Raw genomic sequence first — 21559 nt, 5'->3', positions numbered from 1 at the left:
GAGAGGAGGAAGGCTGGCAAGATGTGTGGGCGATGGGGGCGAGCTGCCTAAGTTTATTGTTGGAGCGACTTATTACATGCTACCGACGCCACAGAATGTTAAGCAATGGGCAGGTGGCGATGGTTCTTGTAAGTTGTGTGGTGATGTGGTGACGCTGAGGCACGTTTTGTCAGGGTGTAAGGTTAGTTTGATGTTTAGCAGGTGTGTCTGAGAGTAAGTGGCAAGTTATTAATTCTCTGCCTGTTGGCAGGTTAGCTAGAGCAATTGGTTTTGTGCAGGCAGGAGAGAGGAGCACTATGCAAGGGCAGACGTGCCCTGGTAGGTGGGGTAACGCACGGGACTGGAAGCTGTTGGCTGACGTGGGCAAGCAGCTCCAGGTTCTGCAGGTCATTGCTGTTACTTCCCTGTGTCCAGACATGGCATTATATTCGGAGGGCAAGCGTATTGTGTACTTTGTAGAGTTAACAGTGCCGTTCGAGGATGCTATGGGGGAGGCATATGAGCGGAAACTGTTGAAGTATACAGATCTGGTGGCAGAGGCAAGGGACTGTGGATTATGGGCTCATGTGAGGCCGGTAGAGGTAGGTGTAAGAGGGATTGTGGCTAAATCAGCTACGGCATCGTTGGGGGAGTTCGATATTAGAGGCCGCTCTTTAAAGGCGGCGGTGAAGGAGCCGTCTGAAGCAGCTGAGAAAGCAAGTCAGTGGTTGAGACTTGATCTGTTGGTTTGGCTTTGGTTGGGTATGGTTTAATGGTTGGTTTTTTTTTTTTTGTTAGTGGGATGGCTTGTTGGCTGGTTTTTTGTTTGGTTAGGCTTGGTTTGTTGGTGGGATTAGTTTTGGTTTGGTGGGTGGGTTGGAGAAGTCAGTTAAGCTTCTTGGTCTCAGGTCATGAAAATGTTCGTTGGCTTGCTGGGTGTTCTTTGTGGTTTCGGGTTGGTGGTTGGACTGGGTCCTTGTGTACAGCCATTGAAAAATACGCACAGGGTATAACATCTTTTCCTGTGTATCTTGAATGTCTGTTTTGACAGCAAACTTAAGTCAACCAGATACTGACAAAGAGTAATGCAGCAATCGCTACCTCGTGGCCAGTTCTGTGAAATTTACCATGATAGACGTGGTCCAAATTTCCATAGAAACTTTTTAAATACATCCTCTTCACATGATCCTCCATAATGCTGCAACTCACCCTCCTTTTACTCCAGATTCTTCTGTGGAACCTGATGGAGGAATGTGGCACTGTACCGCACAAGACAGCACTTTTAATCGGAGGATATTTATTTTGTCTTTCTGAAGTATACTTTTTGTTGCTTCATGTTAACATAAAATAAACTGACACTGCAAAACCAGACAAAAGTAGATATCATAATTAACTTCAATATTCTTGAAAAATGTAGTTTCACCTGGTCAACAAGACATACTAAAATGACACCCCCTTGGGCACTGGGCAACTTCAGTAGATACTTTCAAAGTTGCTCCACCAAGAGATGAGCACCGGACTCTATGGATGCAGACCTTTCCAACAGTTACGGAACAGTTATTTCAAACACCTCTGTGTAGAACTTTATTAGTCTTTCCAGTAGCTTCTCTAAGTACTTACCTCCTTGTGTATCATACAGCCTTAAAAAGCTTCATTATACCGCTTGCATATTATTTGTTAGGTTTAACTAGAATTTACTTCAACATCCATCTAAACATTTGTTAAATTCAAATCTGACTGCTGGTATTTTACAGATGATGGTGTGTACAAACTTTGTTCAAAATGCATGGATTTTAGTTTGTCTACAGAACAAGATATCTTTGGATTTGCAGTAAGCACTAACCACTGGGAGTTTGTCTACAGTACTTTCTGTGACCTTGCACTGAAATGATCACGTTTCATCAGCTTGCTTCTCCACTTGAATTTCCATTTCAGCTTTGACCATACAGCTTTGGCAGACACACGCAGGCTGCTGGGAGATCCTTGACACTGATACAAGAACACCATCATCCCATCATCAAAATAGGGGCCATATTTTGTGTATTGGTGTACTCATCTTCTAAATTCTACACTCAAAAGGCACATGACAAAACACACAATGTGGACATAAAAATGTTCTGCAAAAACCTCACTTTACAGTGCATAATATAAAAGTAAAGTCATATAGCAAAAAATGAGAGAACCTGTGTGCAATTATGTGCAGCACTTCTACTGATTATACAAAGTATAACAATGCAATTATAAACTGCCTTCACAAAAACATTTTAAAAAAGATATTGCACCATATTGCTGATTTTATGCATGTGATTAATAACAATTCTCCAGTTTCCTGAAATTGTACACAGGAATATATTGTATGTAAAAGAATAAACTTGGAAGAAATGTATTTGTAATGGTATTCAAAATAATAAAAAGAACTTCTGGAAATTTTGTAACCTGTCCTGCTGCAAGTGAGCAAGGCAACACTGACATTCAAACAACATGCACTAAACATGCAAAACTAGACAGTTCAGTAAAAATGGCTCTTTGTTGCTGGTATAAAACAGTGGCCGCGGCCATGAGGTTTATCTGCTGATTGGTTTCCGCTGCTTAAATGTGGGCTGAATATATTGTTCTACCCGAGGTATTCAAAATACTAGTATTGTGATTGCTTAGCGACACTAAGCTAAAAAATATTTTGGCACTGACTCACTTTTCTCAAAGAACCTCAATTTTAGCTCCAAACCAGAGATATTCCAGAACAATTGACATCTTCAACGAACTGTATATGACACTACGATAACAAGAACACATTCTGCAATCTCACCATTAAACTATTCTGTCTTTGTGTGTGCTGACCTTTCTGTGCTGGTGCGTGCACTTATGTGTATTTATGTGCATATCTGCGTACATTTTGTAAGGAAAACTGTTGGAGAGGAAGGATGGAGAGAAGACAGGAAGCATGTGAACAAACCGGCTGTTACTAGGGCAAAATCTAATTTTCTCCCAGTACCCATTACCCTCTAATTTCCCACAATCCATCTCGAATTTTCCAGCAGTCCTCATCCTGTTCAGCCGTTAATCCATCCTCCACATTCCAGAAACTCTCCAAGATCTCTGTTACATCTCCTTAGGGAACACAGGGAATATCTTCTCCAAACTTCATCTGATGGGCTGCATTTTTGGCTTCATGTAGCACCTAAATGTCATAGAAGGCAGGGAAAGGACAGAAGAGAACAAATTTACAGATATTAAAAAGAAAATCGCAAACCAAGCGATAGGGGAGGGAGATAGAAAAATGACACAGCATCTTACACAATTTAATAAGGGACCCTGAGTGAGGACAAGAATAAGCCTGGAGCTTTCACCTTGTTGTGGACATAAGACTCGCATCTGTAGCACCACACAGAGAGATCTGAGAAGCTGAGGACCAAAGGGTGTTCCAAGACCTGGCCGTGGGAAACCATGTGCTGGTTCACATAGCGGCCACAGAACACCTGGCATAAACAAGTAGGAGAGCAAAGAAGATTGAATTTGATATGACCATCATTTTCTTTTCAGTTTCATCACAGTTTTTTTAATCATTATAGAGACGACTGTTTATTACGGCACTTATTATACTATTAAAATAATGCTGAAAACATTACGTATATTAGAACATAAAGGAACCAGAATTTCCGCAAGTGATGCAGTAGATGTAGCCAATGCACTGAGTACCTTATAGCACACTAGACAGATCCAGTTCTCGGTATCTGTCCCACAGTCCTCACAGGGCAGGAAGACGTCTATCCCCCCAGGGGGCACAGGCCGGACTACCTCCAGGTGTGGGCACCAGGGTAAGGGATCCACAACATACAGCGTGCCCTGACAAAAAGGCACATGGACCCACTATCACAGCAGGCTTATTAAGATACGCTCCAACAACTGTGTCATAAACTGAACAGAGAAATAAATAAAAATGGTTTTCTGTGTTAACTGCCTTTTTGGTAAAATTAGCTTCTTAGGACTTATAGCTACAACATACAGAAACACACTGCAAAAAATAAACTTATGTGAAAAGTTTTGCACCTTCTGATTTAAACTCAAAAGAGTTAACAGACTTTTTCATTAGTCCATAAGAAGTTTGCATGAATTCTGTAATGCAGAGCGGCAGTGGAGGCAGTAGCTCTGGTGTCTGACGGCGCCTGGTCTGTGCGACTGGACGTAGACCTGATCCCAGCTCATTCTGTGTGGAGTTAGAATTTTTTCCCCACGTTTATGCAGGGTTCTTGTGAATGTTCTGGTCTCCATCCACGGTTCAAAGACATGTTTCAGCTGAACTGGTGATTCTAAATTTCACAAAGTGTGTGACTGTGTGTATGTCTGCGTCCCATGGCTCTGGTGTGTGGATGGGTGCATAACTGTAAGGGGTTACCTGCAGTGTATATGCCAATAAAAGTAAGCATGAATAAAGATGTCAGCAAAATGCTACACAGAAACCATTGTATGTTGCTTTGGAGAAACCTGTCAGCAAAATTAGTAATTGTACATGTAATTTTTGGAGGTTTTATGACAATACTTCACCCCTTCTATATCCTGGCCTCTGCTGAAAAGCTCAAAGACAGTCTGATGTTCCACTGACTTTGTCCATCCAGACGCCTCCCCCAGTTCTCCAGTCTGAACGTCTCCCGTAGCAACAGTATCTAAAGCTGATTCTTTGACTGGCTGGAGACAGATAAAAATAAAAGACATATAGAATCTCCTGGAACACAATCAGTAAAACAGCAGTATAGAACAGGTCTACTTTCACAATGACCTACCATTACACCTGTCTTGTCATGTTGGAGGCTGTTATCTTCATTCTCTTTCTTCTCTGGTGTCACGTGAACCTGGGGGGCTGGACTGTCCTGTGGTTTAGGCTTCACCTTCCGCCTTCCCCCCCCTACAGGTACTGAAGTTGGACTGGAGCTGGAGGATACGGTGTCAAGGTCCAAAGACCGCAGTCCCTGTGCAATGCCCTCCAGCTCCTCATCCTTTTCTGGGCTCCCCCCGGCCACTGGCCCCGGGGTCACAGGCAGGGATCGCTGTGCAGGACTTCCTGCTGGGGTCGCCTGTTTTGGGTTCTTGCCTCTGCCAGCTGAAGGGCGTTTATTCTTCTGTTTGTGGGATGGCACAGACGAAGGCAGGTACTCCGGAACTAAAGACAGGCAAAACAATTAGGAAGAAACCGAATCCTGTCTTGGCCAAAATTCTCTTATGTTTTAAACCATGTCTGAAACCCATCTAATTTAGCATCTTGTCCACATCATCACATTGTTATTGCAAACACCTGTGTAGCTTATTTCCAACAAGCAGTTCACATACAGCTTTGTAATCAATAATCCACAGTTTACAGTAAACTACCAGTAAGCGCATGGCACAAAAACAAGGACACAATGCAGAATGTAAATGGCCCAATACCGCAATGGCAGCAGCACTTACTTTGTATTCTCAGGCCGCTCCAATAGGGGGCATGTGTATGTAAGACACGGTTGATGATAAGGGCAGCTTCAGGATGCGGGGGAAGCAGCTGAGACAGCGATGGAGGGGTGTCACCTAGGAGCATGCTGGTACACATTGACATGGAGTCTGAGATGGAAGTCAGATTGTATCCTCCCTGGGGAAGAGGAAGAGTCAAGATGCAAGAAAAGCAAAGAAGTTAGATGCCCCCCAAGTCTCCAGAAATACATTTTGCATAGTGTTTAATGCGTACACAGTATTTAGGAGCAGTGCTGTGCACTTGTTATTCAATGTGCTGTAGAGATACACACCTCCAGTATGAGCATAACTCTCCCACCGGCCAGACTCATTAGCAGGCGTGTCATGTGAGCGTAGCCTTCTGGAGTGACCTTGTAGCCTCCTAGGGGGTCACCCCGTGCGGCGTCAAAACCTGCTGACACCAGCACCAGCTCAGGGTCAAACTGGCAGGGGTACAGGGATAGAACAGAAGTGTTAACTACAGGGAAACAGTACTCATAATACCTGACTTGCATAAAAACAACATTTTGCGCTAATAGTTGTAGTATGACTGTAACAGTTACGACAAGGAAGTGCAGCACAGCTGTGTGTGCCACGTTCTGTACCTGTCTAGCAATGGGCATCACCACCATATGGAATGCAGCCAGGTACTCAGAGTCACCCATCTTGCTGCCACTCCAGGGAATGTTGACGTTGAAGCCGAGCCCCTTGCCCCGGCCCACCCTGTCATAGTTGGCGTCTTCAGAGAAGGGAAAAATCTGGCCATTGTCATAGCGGTGCAGTGAAATATAAAGCACACTAACAGACACAGAGAAAGAAAGGGCACCAATCAGTATGTGACTGAATATTTGACTGTCTGCTCCTAAGAACCTTTATCAGGAGAAACAAAACCTGACTGAACCCAATGATTTCACAAAACCCAAATGGACAAAAATCCAACGTATTTATACTTTGGAAAAGTCAGCTTATTAAATACAACCGTTAAAAACTATTCAAACATTTTAATATTTAAACCCATTTATATACACAATGACGGAAATTGTATTGTCTAAAATTACTTGAACCTCAAAATCTCAAAAATCGTCCAAATGACCCAGCTGAAGACTAAGTTCTGACTTTCACAGTCTTTGGAACATAATGAGAATAAAAGTTTTTTGCAATTTTTCACATTTCTTTTGCATCATGATATTTGCATTCACTTTTTGTCATTGCTTTGCACATGTCCACTACAAAACACTAGAATACCTAATAAAATCTAATTGCAAGGTCATTATAAGACAGTAAGACTATATAAAACATAAAATTAATGCACTGCAACATTAAAATCATGAAATGGTCACAGTAAGAAGCACCCTTAAATAGAAGGGTGCACAGAATAAAAAATGCCACCATGACCCAAGAATTGTACTTTTACTATATTAAGATCTCTGGTGTTTTACCTCACTTTGAATTATTTACCGTACTATGCTATAGCTGATGGCACTGGTGGGTAAAGCTGGAATCCAACACTACTGCACACAAACAACATCTACAGAACACAGGTGGTCTCAGCAGGGACACAGTAACCACGAGATCCACAGGAGTTGACAACTAAACCTGCTGTGTCATGCTGCTGAGCGCAGAGAAGCACACGAGTCTACCTATCGTCCTCCTCAAAGACGTGTTGGATGCCATTGCCGTGGTGGACGTCCCAGTCAAGGATGAGGACCCTAAGGGGTGTCTTGGCAAGTTTCTGGGCATAGCGAGCAGTCAGTGCTGCATTGTTGAATAAACAGAAGCCACAGGCAATGTCCCTTTCGGCATGGTGGCCTGGTGGCCGCACAATCGCCACGGCGTTCTTCACCTGAGTGTGAGCACAAGACACATGGTCACTCTCATAGATACACATAAATACGCATATAGTCTGCTCATATTTCACTACACGTGGACACAGAGACATTCACTCTCCAGTCTTACATACGCACACACACAAACATTCTAACACATACTAACAGGTCACCATAATCAGTGTAGGTCACATACAATGCCCTGAGCAGCTTGCGCATGTGCGTACCTGTCCAGTCAGGATGGCCTGGGCAGAGTTAAAGCATGACCCAGCAGCCAACAGGGCACATTTGTAGCTCTCAGGGCTAATGTAGATGGAGTTGTACTCGCCCCCAAGCTTGTGTAAGTCTCTGGGCTTCATTTCCTCTGATGACTTTATCTTGGCAATGTGCTCCAAGCTGGGAAAAAGAGTCATTTTTGACTACAGCAACTATATACCTATAAGTCAAGTGTTCATGGATGTATTTTTAATTGCTGTACACCTGTTTGTTCATATTCCACTTTTTTGAATAATCTTGTGTTTACATCTAGTTTTACCAAATTTTACTTGCTGCAAAACTTGCTAAGTGCATCATGAGGCAAATGTCTTTTTTTCCACCCTGTTCTGTGTGCTATAAGGCATGAAATGAAGTTCATGGGGACAAATTCTGGCTCATAGCATGTGACCTGTCTGATCAGGCGTGTGGAGTTTGCATTTTCTTCCTGCGTTTGCGTGGAATTCCTCCAGATGCTCTGGTTTCCACCCACAGTCCAAAGAAATGTGTTTCAGGTTAATTTGTTACTCTAAATTGAGCCTAGTTTGTATATATGCCTGAATAAATGGACGAAGGATTGTAGGTAATTTAGTATACTGTATCTGGCATTCTAACTTTTCTTGGACACAGTTTTCAGCTAAAGAAATTAATAATGCATGTCTGGAGGTGCAAACATGGAAGAAACATGCAAACTCCACACACCTGAGCTGGACTCGACACTTAAGACTTATATAATCAAATATAAAAAAACAACAACAAATGTGTTTAATGACAAAGAAAACAATGAAACAATAATGTTCACTCAGTGAGCATGGAAAAGATGCATGTGGCACACTATTAAACAAAGAAAACCAAACAAATGGTGATCTGAATGATTTTTTACGCCCTTTAACTGTTATCCGCCTGCTTTTCACCAAAGCAATAGAAAATGTCAAAGAAACAATCACTTACCCACTTATGAAGCAGGGAATTCTTACCGGAGATTTCGATTTTAAAGTAAACATTCTAAGTACTATACTACCCACTGCCCCATTGTGTGTATTCATTCCTGTTTCTTGCTACCACTTAACAGACAAGCTGTCCACTAAATCTGACACACACTCTATTATGTGACAATAAATTTCCACTAAGTGCATTTCCAGTGTACACCAAAGCTAGCTGTCCATGTTAAACTTAAACCTTGTCAGTATGAGGTAAAGGTGTACTGGTATACACATTTTTCATGCTTAATTAAGAATGCTTGCATCTTTCATAAGGAAACCTATGAGTGCACAGTTTGCCAAAGTGACATTGGATGTAAACAGCTATGAGGTGATGAGCGCTGCCCTACCTATGGCACAATGCTAACTCCTCTTCTGTTGCAAGGCGTGCTGGTATCCGATGGCAACGACAGACCAGGCCCAGGTCTTCATGACGGGAGAAAATGCGAGAAATCCTCTGTGGGAGCTCAGGATGGTGGCTTTAGGGGAGGCAACATTTCAGAAGCTCAGTTTTAGAAAACTGAAGTCTTCAAAGAGTGCAATCACAAGACAGGAGCCAAGTGGAATTTTCTAGTTGATCACTGGAATTCTGCCAAGCTACATAAATCAGAGTAGCCATAAATTCTCATGTAATTGTGTGGTGACTTCATTAAAGCAAACAATTAAGCAGATTAAACTAAGCAACAACTACATTAGTACATAATATGGAAAGAGACAGAAGAGTCTGCGGTCCCCCAAGCATCTGTGACGTCATAAATATGTTTTATTGTCCCTATTGTTAGCAGCCAGGAAACATTTACCTGTCCCACATGTTGTGGTGCTCCATCATCCTCTCATCATATACCAGTCCCGTGAGCGGTGATGCACTTTCCCATGGACACTGATGGGGCTTCTGCAGCATGGCTGTGGGTGTAGCGTGACCCCCGGGAAGAGGGCCACCCTCTGTGGGTAACACATGCAGTCACATTCCACCAACACAAAGCAGCTCAAAGTGCAACAAATACTGTAGCCAATCCTTGAACACATACCCAGTATCTGCAGACTGGTCCAGAAGGGATAAAGTGAGGAGATGGTCTGGGAGATGGACTTCAGTGCACTGGAACACACACAGATATAGATACAGGTAGATACACAGACACTTATACACACAAATACAGACAAATGCAGATATTTCAAAAATCAATCTTGTAAAGACATCCAAAAAAATAAAAGACTGGCACGAACCAGTCAGACAAACACCCAAATGCTCACAACATGTAAAACATAGAGAAATAGTACAAATACATCCATCCTTTTTTTTATTGAAACCTGATCAGTCGGTGAAATCAGTTAATGAATCAGTGAGTAAATCATTATTTCTTTTGGGAAATATAATTTGTTCCTGCTCAGTCACAAGTTCATTCAAAAACAATGCAAACATACACAGCCATTAATAAGATTAAGCGAAGCTTTATAAATAACAAGCTATTATAAAGTTTTAAATGCAGTGGAATCAAAGCTGGTGTGTTATGGATGTTCCTCTGTCAAAGCACAAACCTCATGAGTTTCAGAGTTACACAGAAAAAATAGCCCAAAATTAAACGCAACAGCTTATTGTGGTCTATTTAAGAAATGTATGCATGTAGTAAGCATGATTTAAATGGAATGTCAATGTTTAAACCAGAAATGCAATAGAGGAATCGGTGGAAACAGCTCATCAAAGGCTGGAGTGAAGATTTTGATGACGATATAACGTGTTAGGGAACAAGGAGGAAAGGGGTGCTTCAAGCGCTTTGTAAAGTAATGATCAAATCTTTGTTTCGGCACGCTCAGTGTGTTTCAACCCATTCCAGTTCTCTATTTAGCTGATGCATTTCTCCAAAGTCACTTATATTGTTAGTTCTGCGCACTAAGTAACATACAATACCAACAGGTATAAATTACCTATTCATGATGGTGAACATTTCACTGGAGCAATTCAAGCTAAAGACCTTGTTCATGAGTAACAAAGCAGGAATTGAAGATAAAAATGAGCACACAACAACATGTAAACAGAGACTGCGACAGCATCTATTGGCAGCATCCTTAAGCCGTATCCAAAGTTGTTTGTGTGTTCTCGGACCACCAGTCTGAAACTTTCACTCCAAATCTGCCACAGCTGCAGATGGAAAATCCTTAAAAACCAGGGAATGAATCCTTATACCGAGATGAGTGATAGTAAATCTCAAAGTTTGGTCAAGTAAATGAGGGCCCATATAGCAAGGGATGGGTGTATTCTGTACACAAACCTTAGCTAGATTTGCACTGTGAAGTTAATACATTTCCACTTCTAAATAACACAGTAAAATAACAGCATCACATTCATTCCCTCAAAGGTTGCAGCATGTCCCACAGAACTGGACATAATACTGCACCCTGTAAAGTGAGAAGAGCAAAGTGCACCTGGGCAAATTAAACTTCAGACTGTAACTTAACCAGAGAAAATCCCAAAGAAATAAGTCTGAGCTGAAATCACTTCTGTTATCATTCAAATGTCCTGATTCTCAGTGGATTACAAAGATGGAGAAAGTCTCTGTCACTCCTGTTCACCAAGAGCCAGGTATGTGACCAGCAAATACCTTAAACAGGTAACACATCACACAGGTGTTCCTAATACTGAAGATGGGTGGGTCTGCAGGGCTACGGAAAGCTGCCTGACAGTGCTTTCTCACTACATCACCACAGACTGGAGGATAAGAAGCCCCATACTTCAGGCACAAACAGCTATTGAGAGTCATAGCAGTGCACTTCCAGTTGCAATACAGAAGGCTGGGCTGGGGCCACAGAAAGGCTACTTTACTAATACACTGTGAACCACAGAAAGCTTCAGACTCACTTCACCCATGATCTCTTAAGTTCATGTAAGGTGTAAATGTTCATGCACTATAACTTTAACATCATGCCCGGATAAACCTTTACAAAGCTGCTCCTGTAATGTAATTAAATGTTTATATATCTCAAAAAAACTACTAGGAAGGCGATTTGCAATTGATACTTGGGTAAAGTTTTATGCGACTACTCGTGTGATGAACATTGGTTCGTGTGGTGGAAAGTAACTAACTGTACTTAAGAATCACGTGTCTGCATCTATGTCTCTCTTTCTGCTAATGTAATGCACACACTGTATTTTCTATGAGATGTACGTCACTTTGGAGAAAAGCATCTGCTAAATGAATAAATGTAAATATAAAGCAGTGACAGCGAGCTATATATTCTTTGTAATTGACACAATCTTTACATATCTCTATAAATAACACATAAGCTAAATATGACAAAATATAATCTGACTTAATAAAACTACCAATGAAAGAGCTAAAACAACATGGAATGGAGTGTTTCGCACAACCACTTACCTCTCACAGGGGGTTACTGGTGCATTAAGTTGGGGGCAGGGATCCCCAAGCAGTGACCGCAAGCAAGCACACACTCCTTCAGCAGTTGACTCCAGGTTGTATCCCCCCTGACAAAACAAAGATAGTTCCTTGAAGGAGCCGAGTAAAGCATGTATTTCTCTAGAGAAAAACTGTGATTGTGATAGGCAGTCTGCAGAAGGAAGGACACTCCAAAACTCTAATACCTCCAGGGCCAGCACAAGCCTGCCCTGGGCCAGGCCCTGTAACAGGTGGGTCAGCACAGCGAAACACTGCGGACTGGTAGACATCTCTCCCTAGGGAGAAAACCCATGCACAGAAATCAGTTAAGTGTTTGAATTAAACCGCACAAAACTACAATCATAAATGATAAACTCACTGATTTTGAAATTCCAAATGTAAAATTATTTTATTACTTGGATACACTACAAGCCACAAAACTGGTCTATAATTGTTCGCTGATCTAATTAGACAAAAACTAAGAAAACACCAAGATGTCCTTACACTACAGTGGATGTTAACAAAATTGGGTAGAAACTCCAATGTGAACACTACCTCTGCATAATGGAACATAAAATGAGGAGAAACTAAAACTCACTTTGGGATCCCCCACCACAGAATCAAATCCAGCTGCTACAAGCACCAACTGAGGCTCAAACTGGAAAGAGGACAAGACTATTAGCATCTACACGGTCATTTAATTATAGTAATGCTTATCAAAACACAGGAATGAGCTCATGTGGGATCTCCAAAGTACCTCATATGCCACAGGCAGCAGCAGTTGCTGAAAGGCTGCAATGTAATCCCCATCTGCCATTTTAATCTGCACGATAAGAGAGGGAGGAATGAATGAGCCGACCCAAACCCTCAGTATGTATTCAACAATAAGAGAAGACATAACAAAGGATGCTTTTCAAGGGCTTGAACATGACGACATAAAAAAAACAGTAATGGGAAATGTAAGAAGAGGGGAGCATAGCTAGACAGTGCTCCCAGGTGTGACGTGGCACCTTGTTCCAAGGTAGGTTGATGTTATAACCCTTGCCTGCCCCTGTGCCCACCGCACTGCTGTCGGACTCGGGCAGATGTGGCCAGAATGTGCCTTCCTCATATCTGTGCACTGAGAAGTACAGCACACTGTTGGGAAAAAGTGTGTTTGTTCAGGGAACCATACACAAATAGTCTACTCAAGATATTACCCTACTATTACTGTACAGAGACACCGAATGGATACTTTATTAAGTTGAAGTACCTGATACTGAATAATTTTGGAATTGAAAAGACTGATTTTGTTTGGAAATCGACTCAGCAAGAGTTACACAGCACAATACAGGGAAGCTGGCTTCCCATAGTTTCTGTAAATTACTTGGTGCTGGATCTCTACTAAATTTTTCTCACCCCAGCGATGCTTAACTGTACTGAGATTTGTTGATTCCGCAATCCAAAAGAAGTGACTGAACTTACAGTCTTGTCCTAGGAACTTTTCCTGAACAACCCTAAATCTGAAAAGCCCTTTCAGTAATACATATTGTGCTGCAACAAAGGGATGAAGCTGACTGGTAAGGATGTTCCGATAAGGCAGCATTCAAATGTCATCACTTCAATACCAGGGCCAAATGCGTGAGACTAAAATACTACAGCACCACAGGAGGGACTGTGATTACTGCCATATCTTGGTCTGCTGAACAGTATGAAAGAGTAGGAACATGGATTCATCACACAGTGTAGCTTTTTTACTCATCCAATATTCCTTAGCTTACTGGAGCTTGTTTTCAACAACCAGACTAGTACTCAGTAAGGTAGTTGGCTGCTACACAGGAATATTCAAAAGGAATGAGTTGTATGTTCTGATGAGTCTTGGAAAAACTGTTACATTCACCTTACAGTCAACTGACTGTAGGCTGTCTGTTACTGAAATGATTTGATCCTCAGACAGCGTTTGGTAACCGCAAATCTGCAGCAGCCTAGATTCTGCTCAGGTGGTTGCGTATTTTTGATTACACATTGTTGTGTGAAGAATTCCAGCACAGCTGTCACTTCTGACATTTTCACACCAGCATTTCTGGCAAAATGTACAACTCCCAATTCATTCTCTTAAATCTACTCTTTTGCCCACTGTTTTAAATTTCTCACACACAAATTTGCCTGGCACCTATCAACCTGTTTTAACAAGCAGGGTCTGAAATGTGATGCTGTCAGAGACTGCACAGTCTATTTCAGAGAAAAGACAGGTGTGATAGTAAAGCTGTTATTCAGTACTCTTAATCCTTGTATTTCCATGCAAAAAAAATGGGTATAGTCCAATGGAACCGGTGCCGTACCTGGGATCTTCCTGGAAGATGTACTGGATCCCCTGGCCGTGATGCACATCCCAGTCCACGATCAGAACCCTATTGAATACAAAGACAAAGATAAAGCACTTTTACCGAACCACTGCTCATTAGCGCTGTAGATGCAAAGTGTGGAACAAGTCTTCTTCGGTAAAGACTGAACTGACCAGTTCACACATTCATAGTAACATCAGCACAAGCTAAAAGACATGGTGGCCTGTGGTAATGGATATGTCATCAAACTCACCGCTCAAGGCCATACTGTTTCTGTGCATAACGTGCTGCAATGGCCAGGTTGTTGAACAAGCAGTAACCATTCGCCATGTCAACGTGTGCATGGTGACCCGGAGGTCTGGAAATGTCAGTAACAATTGGTGAGAAGTAATGCAAACTATTTAAAAACCAACACAGAAGCAGAAAAAGCATCTTAATGCATTTTAAATTATTAATCACGTTGCCAAACAAAACATTTGTGTCCAAATGTATTTTAAATGCAAATATAAAATGTTTTATAAGCAAAAAAAGGAACTTTCTTCTCTGTCCTACCTGACAACACAAAATCCATTTTGTAACTCTGACGACATCACCTTGTCGACAAGTTGCAGGATGGAGCCAACCGCCATAGTGGCACAGAGGAAAGATTCCTGTATGGCATGACACAGCAGGTCACAAACCAACACCTGCACTTATCCAGCACCATCAGACTAGCAACATTTGCCTGCAGGAGGACGAGTCCTTTACAGTAGCCTCATTTAGTAATTGCTAGGTACAGTATTTCTCTTACAGTAGCTCTAAGACATTTTCATAAGCTTTTTTGTAACAATGCTGTGTAATAAATGGAAAATCTAGATCTCCATATCAAAACTTCAGTCACATAAATCAAAACAACTGTGTGTATATGGTATACGTTTCAGGTTGGAGTGAAATGGTTTTACATTTGTGTTTTAATATTATGATAGAAAAAAACTGGCCACATGTAACTGCTTAAAAAAAGAGAACTATTTAGGTAAGCAGTTCTCAGCCGTGATCTTGGCAGTCCCATGTGTATGCTGGTTTTGCAATTAGCTTTCAATGAGCTATTCTTGGAATGTGTGGCACGATTCAAACAAACTAAAAAAGTATCTGTTGACTCACACTCTGTTAGTCATCAAATATTTGTTATGAAATTTTGCTGTATCTCTTTGGTGCCATTTAAACACATACAGTGTTTGGTTTCAATCAGTGCTTGCAAGGAATTATGTATGCTATTGTTTTTAGTCTTTCAGTTATACACTTTAAAATCAATACAATTCATTCTCAAGTTTTATAAATGTGCAAATAAAAACAGTGTTTACCTGGCACAAAATCACCTGCAAGAAATTACAACATAGAGGGGTATCCCACTATCTGCCCTCCCAGCATCAGCACTCTCACTATAATGTCTCTTGAAAAGAAATACCCTTCTTCACTATCCACCCCAATCCCTCGCGCTATAACACCTTTTTGTCAAAGTGTCTCTAAAAAAAAACTGAAAAATTGACCTCTAAGAACACGTTTTCTTATACTGTATTCACTGTAACAGGATTTCCTCATAAACAAAAACCACGAACACAAAAAGCTCTCAGCTCATTCAAGCATCACTTTATTTGTGCAATCTGTTCAATGATAGCTCAAAAATGAGCTGCTGGGACCAGGGTCTGAGAACTACTTTGAAAAGAAGTGCGACAAAGTCCGCAAAATCCTATTTAAAAGAATATCAAAAAGCAAAATTTTCTTATACTATTTCTGCAAAGGGAAAAAACACTGAAAAAATGTCAAGTGAAGCAGCAAAGAAGATGGGAAAAAGACCTCAAAAGTCACATTATCAATCTGTGATTATAAAATAATGCTAACAACTCGATTTGTAGAAGATATTATCTAATGATAATACAGTTAAGTTGAAGAGATGAGATACAATACAAACTCGATGTCAGATGCAAGTCATGGTAACATGACATCATTCTCCAATACCATAAATTATGCTCAAAAGAAGCTACTGCTTAAGGAGTAACTGCCATTGCAATTATACTTATGAATTTAGCTGATGCTTTTCTCCAAAGTGATGTACAACTTAGGGTATATAAAAGTGCATGAAATGAAATGAATAAAGCAACCAGGGACTCACTGGGTGCAGGTAGACAGAGTCGTAAGTATCAGAGAGAGTCCTGAGCTTGCTTTCCGTCATGTTCTGTGTGGACTTCATCAATTCAACATATTCTCTTCTACAGAGCCAGAAACACTAATGGTTAAGGGCGTTTAAAACAAAGAACTACCTTACAAATAAAATCCTGCTACCATCAAATAATTGCTAATATTACTTACTTGTGCACCAGCAGAAGATCTTCCTCAACAGCACTCCTTGCCTGAAACACAACAAATGCGCAGAATTTAGCATAATTCATAATGATTCATTCACATGTGGAAATGAGGACTCGGTGTTTCCTTTCATAGCCTTTTACTGCCTCTAAATTAAAGCTATGTAAAATGGTGTGAATTCCTGAAAAGGATCATGACATAGTTGTTTCCTTTTCAGTTAAAGCTTTGGATATGTTAGAAAAGCAGCCTGAGGAGAGGTTGAAATGCCCTACATTTACCAGTCTTCAGTATGAACAACAGAACAGTGCTTAAAAGACCACTGAGTCATGATTATGCGAGTACAATATTGTAAAAACAAAAGACAGAAAAGTCTCAAACCCCCGGCATTTATTTGTCTCATCACCTATGAAGGGGCCAAGTTGGTTGTGGCATATTACTCACCTCAACCTCCACACAGCGTGAGAAGAGCCCTTCTTGTTTCACCTTCTCCAGGATAGTTACTACTCGCTCCGGATTCTCAGAATGGCAGCTGAGTAAAACACACGGTAATCACATAATGAATTACGGGTTAGTCACCTGCTTTTGGCCTAATTAATCTTACAAAAGATAAGTCCTTGTTCAATCATCAAAACTGCTATTCTCGGATGAGCATGAAAATAAATCTTACAAATATAGATTCTCGGGCCAAATAGCCTATTGAAATATATCAAGTAGTATATCTGCTGATTCATGCTAACATTCATTTACATTAGCTGTAGAATAGAACAAACAGGAGTAAAGCACAACAAAAATAAAATGCCAAGTTGTGCTATGCATTGCACTAGGAGAGACTATTCTGTAGAGAATTCCAGCAGAAGGCTGAGAAGACAAAGACAAAGAAAACGAATACCTGTCCCAGAGGCAGCGGTGGTGAGTGAAGATGTCACTGAAAACCAGGCCTGTCCCCGTGGGCCTTGGTTTACCATGCAGGTCCTAAGAGAATGCACGCGCGCACACACACGCACACACACACACACACACACACACACACACACACACATACATTGACTGAAACTGCTTGTTCCAAATGGGGTCGCGGCAAACCTGGCAGCACAGGTCCTAAGAGAAGATGCTCCAAATCGTAAAACTCTTTCAGAAATACCGAATGACTAGCAGGATACTCATTCAAAGTGTAAGACGAGTATGCATAAAGATCTGACTGTACACTTCCAACAGAGTCTTTCAGTAAATGTTACTGGGTTAAAAGTTGTTTTAAATCAAAGCAAGAAAGTGATCTAGAGGTCACTGGTTTCAACTAAGGTTATCAATTCTAATTTAGTTACAGTTTTACAGTTCTGCATAGCCTGCAAGACTACATTGTTCTGACAAAATGAACAACAATAACATTTAAACTAATTGTGTTTTAAATGTAAATTTAATCATTTAAACTAAGAAATTATTAGATTTACATTAATTCATTTAGCAGAAGCTTTTGTCCAAAGCAACTTCCAACAAACTCAATGTAGAGTTATCAGCCCACACAATTTATTCACCAAGGTGACTTACACTGCTAGATACACTACTTACACTCATCCATACATCATTGAAACACACTCTCTCTTTCACTCACACACTATGGGGGAACCTGAACAGCATGTCTTTGGACTGTGGGAGGAAACCAGAGCAGACACAGGGAGGACATGCAAACTCCACCCAGACTGAGTGGGGATCAAACCCGTGTTCTCTCACACCATCCAGGTGCTGTGAGACAGCAGCGCTACTCGCTGTGCCACCACTGTAATTATTAGTAGCAACTGAAAAGTTATATTCTAAGGGACTAATAGACTAATATATTAATATTCTGTTGCTTTAATTTGGCAAATAAATGAATGTGTTTCATTATCACAAGTGCACCTTTAACACTTCTAAAATTACAGCAAGAGATTATTGAGATTATTCAAAATACCTTAAAAGCTACCACATAGTGGGTACATAAATTTCAGTTATTTACATGTGCATAATTTGGACACTAACACTGAATTTGAAAATACAGGATATTAAGCACATCCACACATAGAAAGTACTAATGTTATATTATTAAATGCTTTTCCAGCATTAATACTACATTTTTTCATATTTCAAAAGGACACCATCTGACTGTTATTCTCAGTTTGAGCAAATCTCTGGAGTCAGTGTGCTCATACCAAGCTTTTCAGTTGATTACTCATTTCTTCTTCTCCTCGGCTTCGATCCATCCTGCCTTTCTTGCGAACCTCTTTGAGGTTAGATTTTTTGCTGCTAGGCTTGGTGCTCTTCTTCTGGCGAGAAAGGTATCAAAAAGGTGAATTCAAAAGTAAATGAGTTTATGTTCTTATACATGGTTAATGTTTCATAAATGTACTATATGGCAATGTTCCAGTATTAATGATTAACAATGACTGGAAATGCTAAGTTGAATGCGCACCCATGATCTCAGGAAAAGGACAAGTCCTCAAACTTAATTATTTCCAATACCTGCCTTAATAGAGATGTGGGATATCAGATTTTTTTACTACACATATAGTACAGAAATATGAAACAGTAAATCAAAACAAAGTTTACTATCTACCCCATTTAAATCAGTAACATTTTATTTAAAAAGCAATGTTGTTAGTAGACTGCTTGACTTTCATTTACTGCAGAAGAAAGCCGTAAACATCTAATTTTTACAGAACGAAAAACTGACAACTGCCAAGAACAGAGGTTTCACTAGGCCAAGTAACTGACTGACTTTGGGTGCAGAGTCTGGTGATCTGGATGAATGGGTGGAGCCTCTTGGTGATTTTGACCCTGAGGGATCAGGTGTAGAATCCATGCCAGAAAAACTTGCACTCGCTGCTCAGGGCTTTACAGGGAAAACAGAAAAGTTCACTTTTATGGACACCAGACAAATGAGTAACATCTCGTATCTGAGATTTAATGCAGAAAAGAAGCGGTTTGTGTTTCTTCGGTGCTTGCTAACTTCCAATTATGGTTTTTATACACTTAATTGTTCACAGTCACTACTCTTTACAGTTAAATCCGGAACCCTAGAAAAACGGTAACTTGTAAGACAAGCATAGGTCGTATAGCTATACCTGTGATCAACTTACAACAGCGAGTTTAGTAAAATTAAGTAAAACTATGTACACTTAGTGCTCATGAGAATTTGTGACTGATATGTAAGCCTTATTATACTTTATGTATATTAATTTCATCATATGGACTTTTGTCACACAATTTGATTTTTGTTAAATGGTCAGTTGTATGAAAATTAAACCAGCATTTCACTAAATACAATCCTGAACTTGTTCAGTATTAAATACAAAGGAAATCCTCCATTGATTGAGCTTAAACAAGACAGTACTGCACATTTGTAAAGGGTCAAACGTCCCCATGCTGGACCACCATCCACATCGACCACTGGCAAACCAGAACTTTCCATGGACCATGCTCATTTTTGTCTCATGAGGTAAAAGGTGTCACTGTGGGATTCCACTGTTCGTGTATGTATGTTGTCACTGCTGTTGTGAACCAGCTGAACTGTCATCATGGTCACGCAGGACCAGTAACTTACTGAGTAACCGACAATAAAATAAATATCGGCGACACCCTGACTACACGACCCTACAGGACGTTGAGTAAACCCATCATCACATGATGAGCGGATAAACTTAAGTTAAAGCACGAGGGAAATCCTGGATCCTCATCATCGCCTCAGTTTATTTAGGACGAGAGACAGACCTGATGATTGTCTGAGACAATGTGAATCATGAATTAGCTAGCTAGTAGCGCGCGACACACTCACAATACGAAACACAACGTACGGTACGGCTAAGCCCAGCTCGTTACACAAAATTAACCGTTAACGCTTACTAGCCACGTCTCTGTCAATAAAAAAATATGTTATAAAAAAGCAAACTAAAACGTATTGGCTCGCACTGTCCCGGCTACGCCCACTACGGCGGGCTGGTCTGGTTATGAGGTCGCCTGTAAAAATACAGAAATTCAAAGAAGCGCTGTACACCTTCTGCTGTATGAAGTGCATTCTTACGCTAACTAACTTACTTCGAAACGTAACAGTCCTTCCCAAGCGCCAAAATTGAAAGTACCGTACGTCGTCGTGCACGCGCCCCTTCGCTCGGGGGAGCGGGCGCTGTCTGATGACGTCACGCCCCTAATAATGCACTTCTCTGCTTTTCTATTTTTTTGCAAAGGCGCGGTCGCGCCGCTGAGGCAGACGGTGCGGTAGTCGGGAGATTTGCTCGCCGTCGACCTGTTAGTGTGAATGCAGACGCGGTGTATAGATAAAAGTACATATTCCTGTATTGTTTTTTTTTAATGTAGACATTTTAGTGTTTTTTCTTAGAATTGTTTTTGTTCATTGTGCTTTTTGTGTGGCATCCTTCCTTATCGTAATCTACCGCGTCCCTTCCGTGACCATGAGCATGATTTCTTTCTTAAAATTTTGAACTTTTTTGCAAGTTGCTATTGATATTAAGCTAAATATCAATTATGACATTGTTACGTTTTATCAGGAGCATTTACACATTTAAAGTGTTTAGTACTTAAATATTTAAATATTTAAATTCATTTTACCCACGTCAACAGAGCAAAGACCTCTGTAATTCAGCAGTTTTTCCCACACTGTGAAGGATGAAAGCTCATTGCTCCACGTCCTAAAAATAATGAGTGACTATAAATAAAATACTCACTTTTCGAGAATTTAGAAAGTTTTTGAATTATTTCAAAGTTTGTTTTGCTATTTTTTACTACATTTAAACAGGCAACAATTTTTTAAAAAGTCTAGTTTCATATTTAGTAAAACTCATAAAAGGAAAAAATCGGTTTAGCCATTGTTAATACATGAAATCATAATCAAATAAAGTTTAATTTTTTTAGTGAATTGCCACAAGGGGCTCAAGAGGTGATTTTATAGAGAACTGAGAAAGCTTTGCCAGTGTGATGCCCGACACAAGGTGATGAAGTAATCATCT

At 40.6% G+C, this 21559-nt stretch overlaps 1 protein-coding gene across 2 annotated transcripts; it reads right to left on the bottom strand.

The window, feature by feature from the left end:
* Window positions 1-1252: 1252 nt before the first annotated feature.
* On the bottom strand, window positions 1253-20728 carry hdac6 (histone deacetylase 6). Of its 2 annotated transcripts, none has more exons than XM_018753008.2 (28): window positions 20631-20728; window positions 19315-19428; window positions 18749-18862; window positions 17455-17537; window positions 17007-17094; window positions 16572-16612; window positions 16375-16471; window positions 14778-14875; window positions 14479-14583; window positions 14223-14291; window positions 12912-13038; window positions 12659-12724; window positions 12500-12559; window positions 12108-12197; window positions 11884-11990; window positions 9541-9608; window positions 9313-9454; window positions 8863-8991; window positions 7508-7676; window positions 7095-7297; window positions 6060-6252; window positions 5748-5897; window positions 5419-5593; window positions 4758-5134; window positions 4522-4662; window positions 3676-3822; window positions 3327-3455; window positions 1253-3157 (listed from the first exon to the last, which is right to left on the bottom strand). In XM_018753008.2, the coding sequence occupies exons 2-28, from the start codon at window positions 19396-19398 to the stop codon at window positions 3089-3091; spliced, it is 3321 nt and encodes a 1106-aa protein (XP_018608524.1). In that variant the 5' UTR covers window positions 19399-19428; window positions 20631-20728; the 3' UTR covers window positions 1253-3088. The 2 variants fall into 2 exon arrangements, with proteins under 2 accessions (XP_018608524.1, XP_018608525.1); XM_018753009.2 differs by having other exon boundaries at window positions 18749-18859.
* Window positions 20729-21559: the final 831 nt, after the last annotated feature.

Source organism: Scleropages formosus, chromosome 1 (genome assembly GCF_900964775.1).
Source record: "Scleropages formosus chromosome 1, fSclFor1.1, whole genome shotgun sequence".
In the NCBI taxonomy this organism is placed as follows: domain Eukaryota; kingdom Metazoa; phylum Chordata; class Actinopteri; order Osteoglossiformes; family Osteoglossidae; genus Scleropages; species Scleropages formosus.
Note: the sequence above shows the minus strand (reverse complement) of the source record. Positions and strands in the feature narration are given on the sequence as shown.

What these genes read in the sequence shown, in the direction of transcription:
- hdac6 (XM_018753008.2), bottom strand. Translation starts at nt 19,398, where the DNA reads ATGGATTCTACACCTGATCCCTCAGGGTCAAAATCACCAAGAGGCTCC. An exon ending in GATCTTCTGCTGGTGCACAA is followed by an intron (nt 16,472 to 16,571) that starts GTAAGTAATATT and finishes CTGGCTCTGTAG; the next exon opens with AAGAGAATATGTTGAATTGA. An exon ending in ATCTTCCAGGAAGATCCCAG is followed by an intron (nt 13,039 to 14,222) that starts GTACGGCACCGG and finishes TTTTCCCAACAG; the next exon opens with TGTGCTGTACTTCTCAGTGC.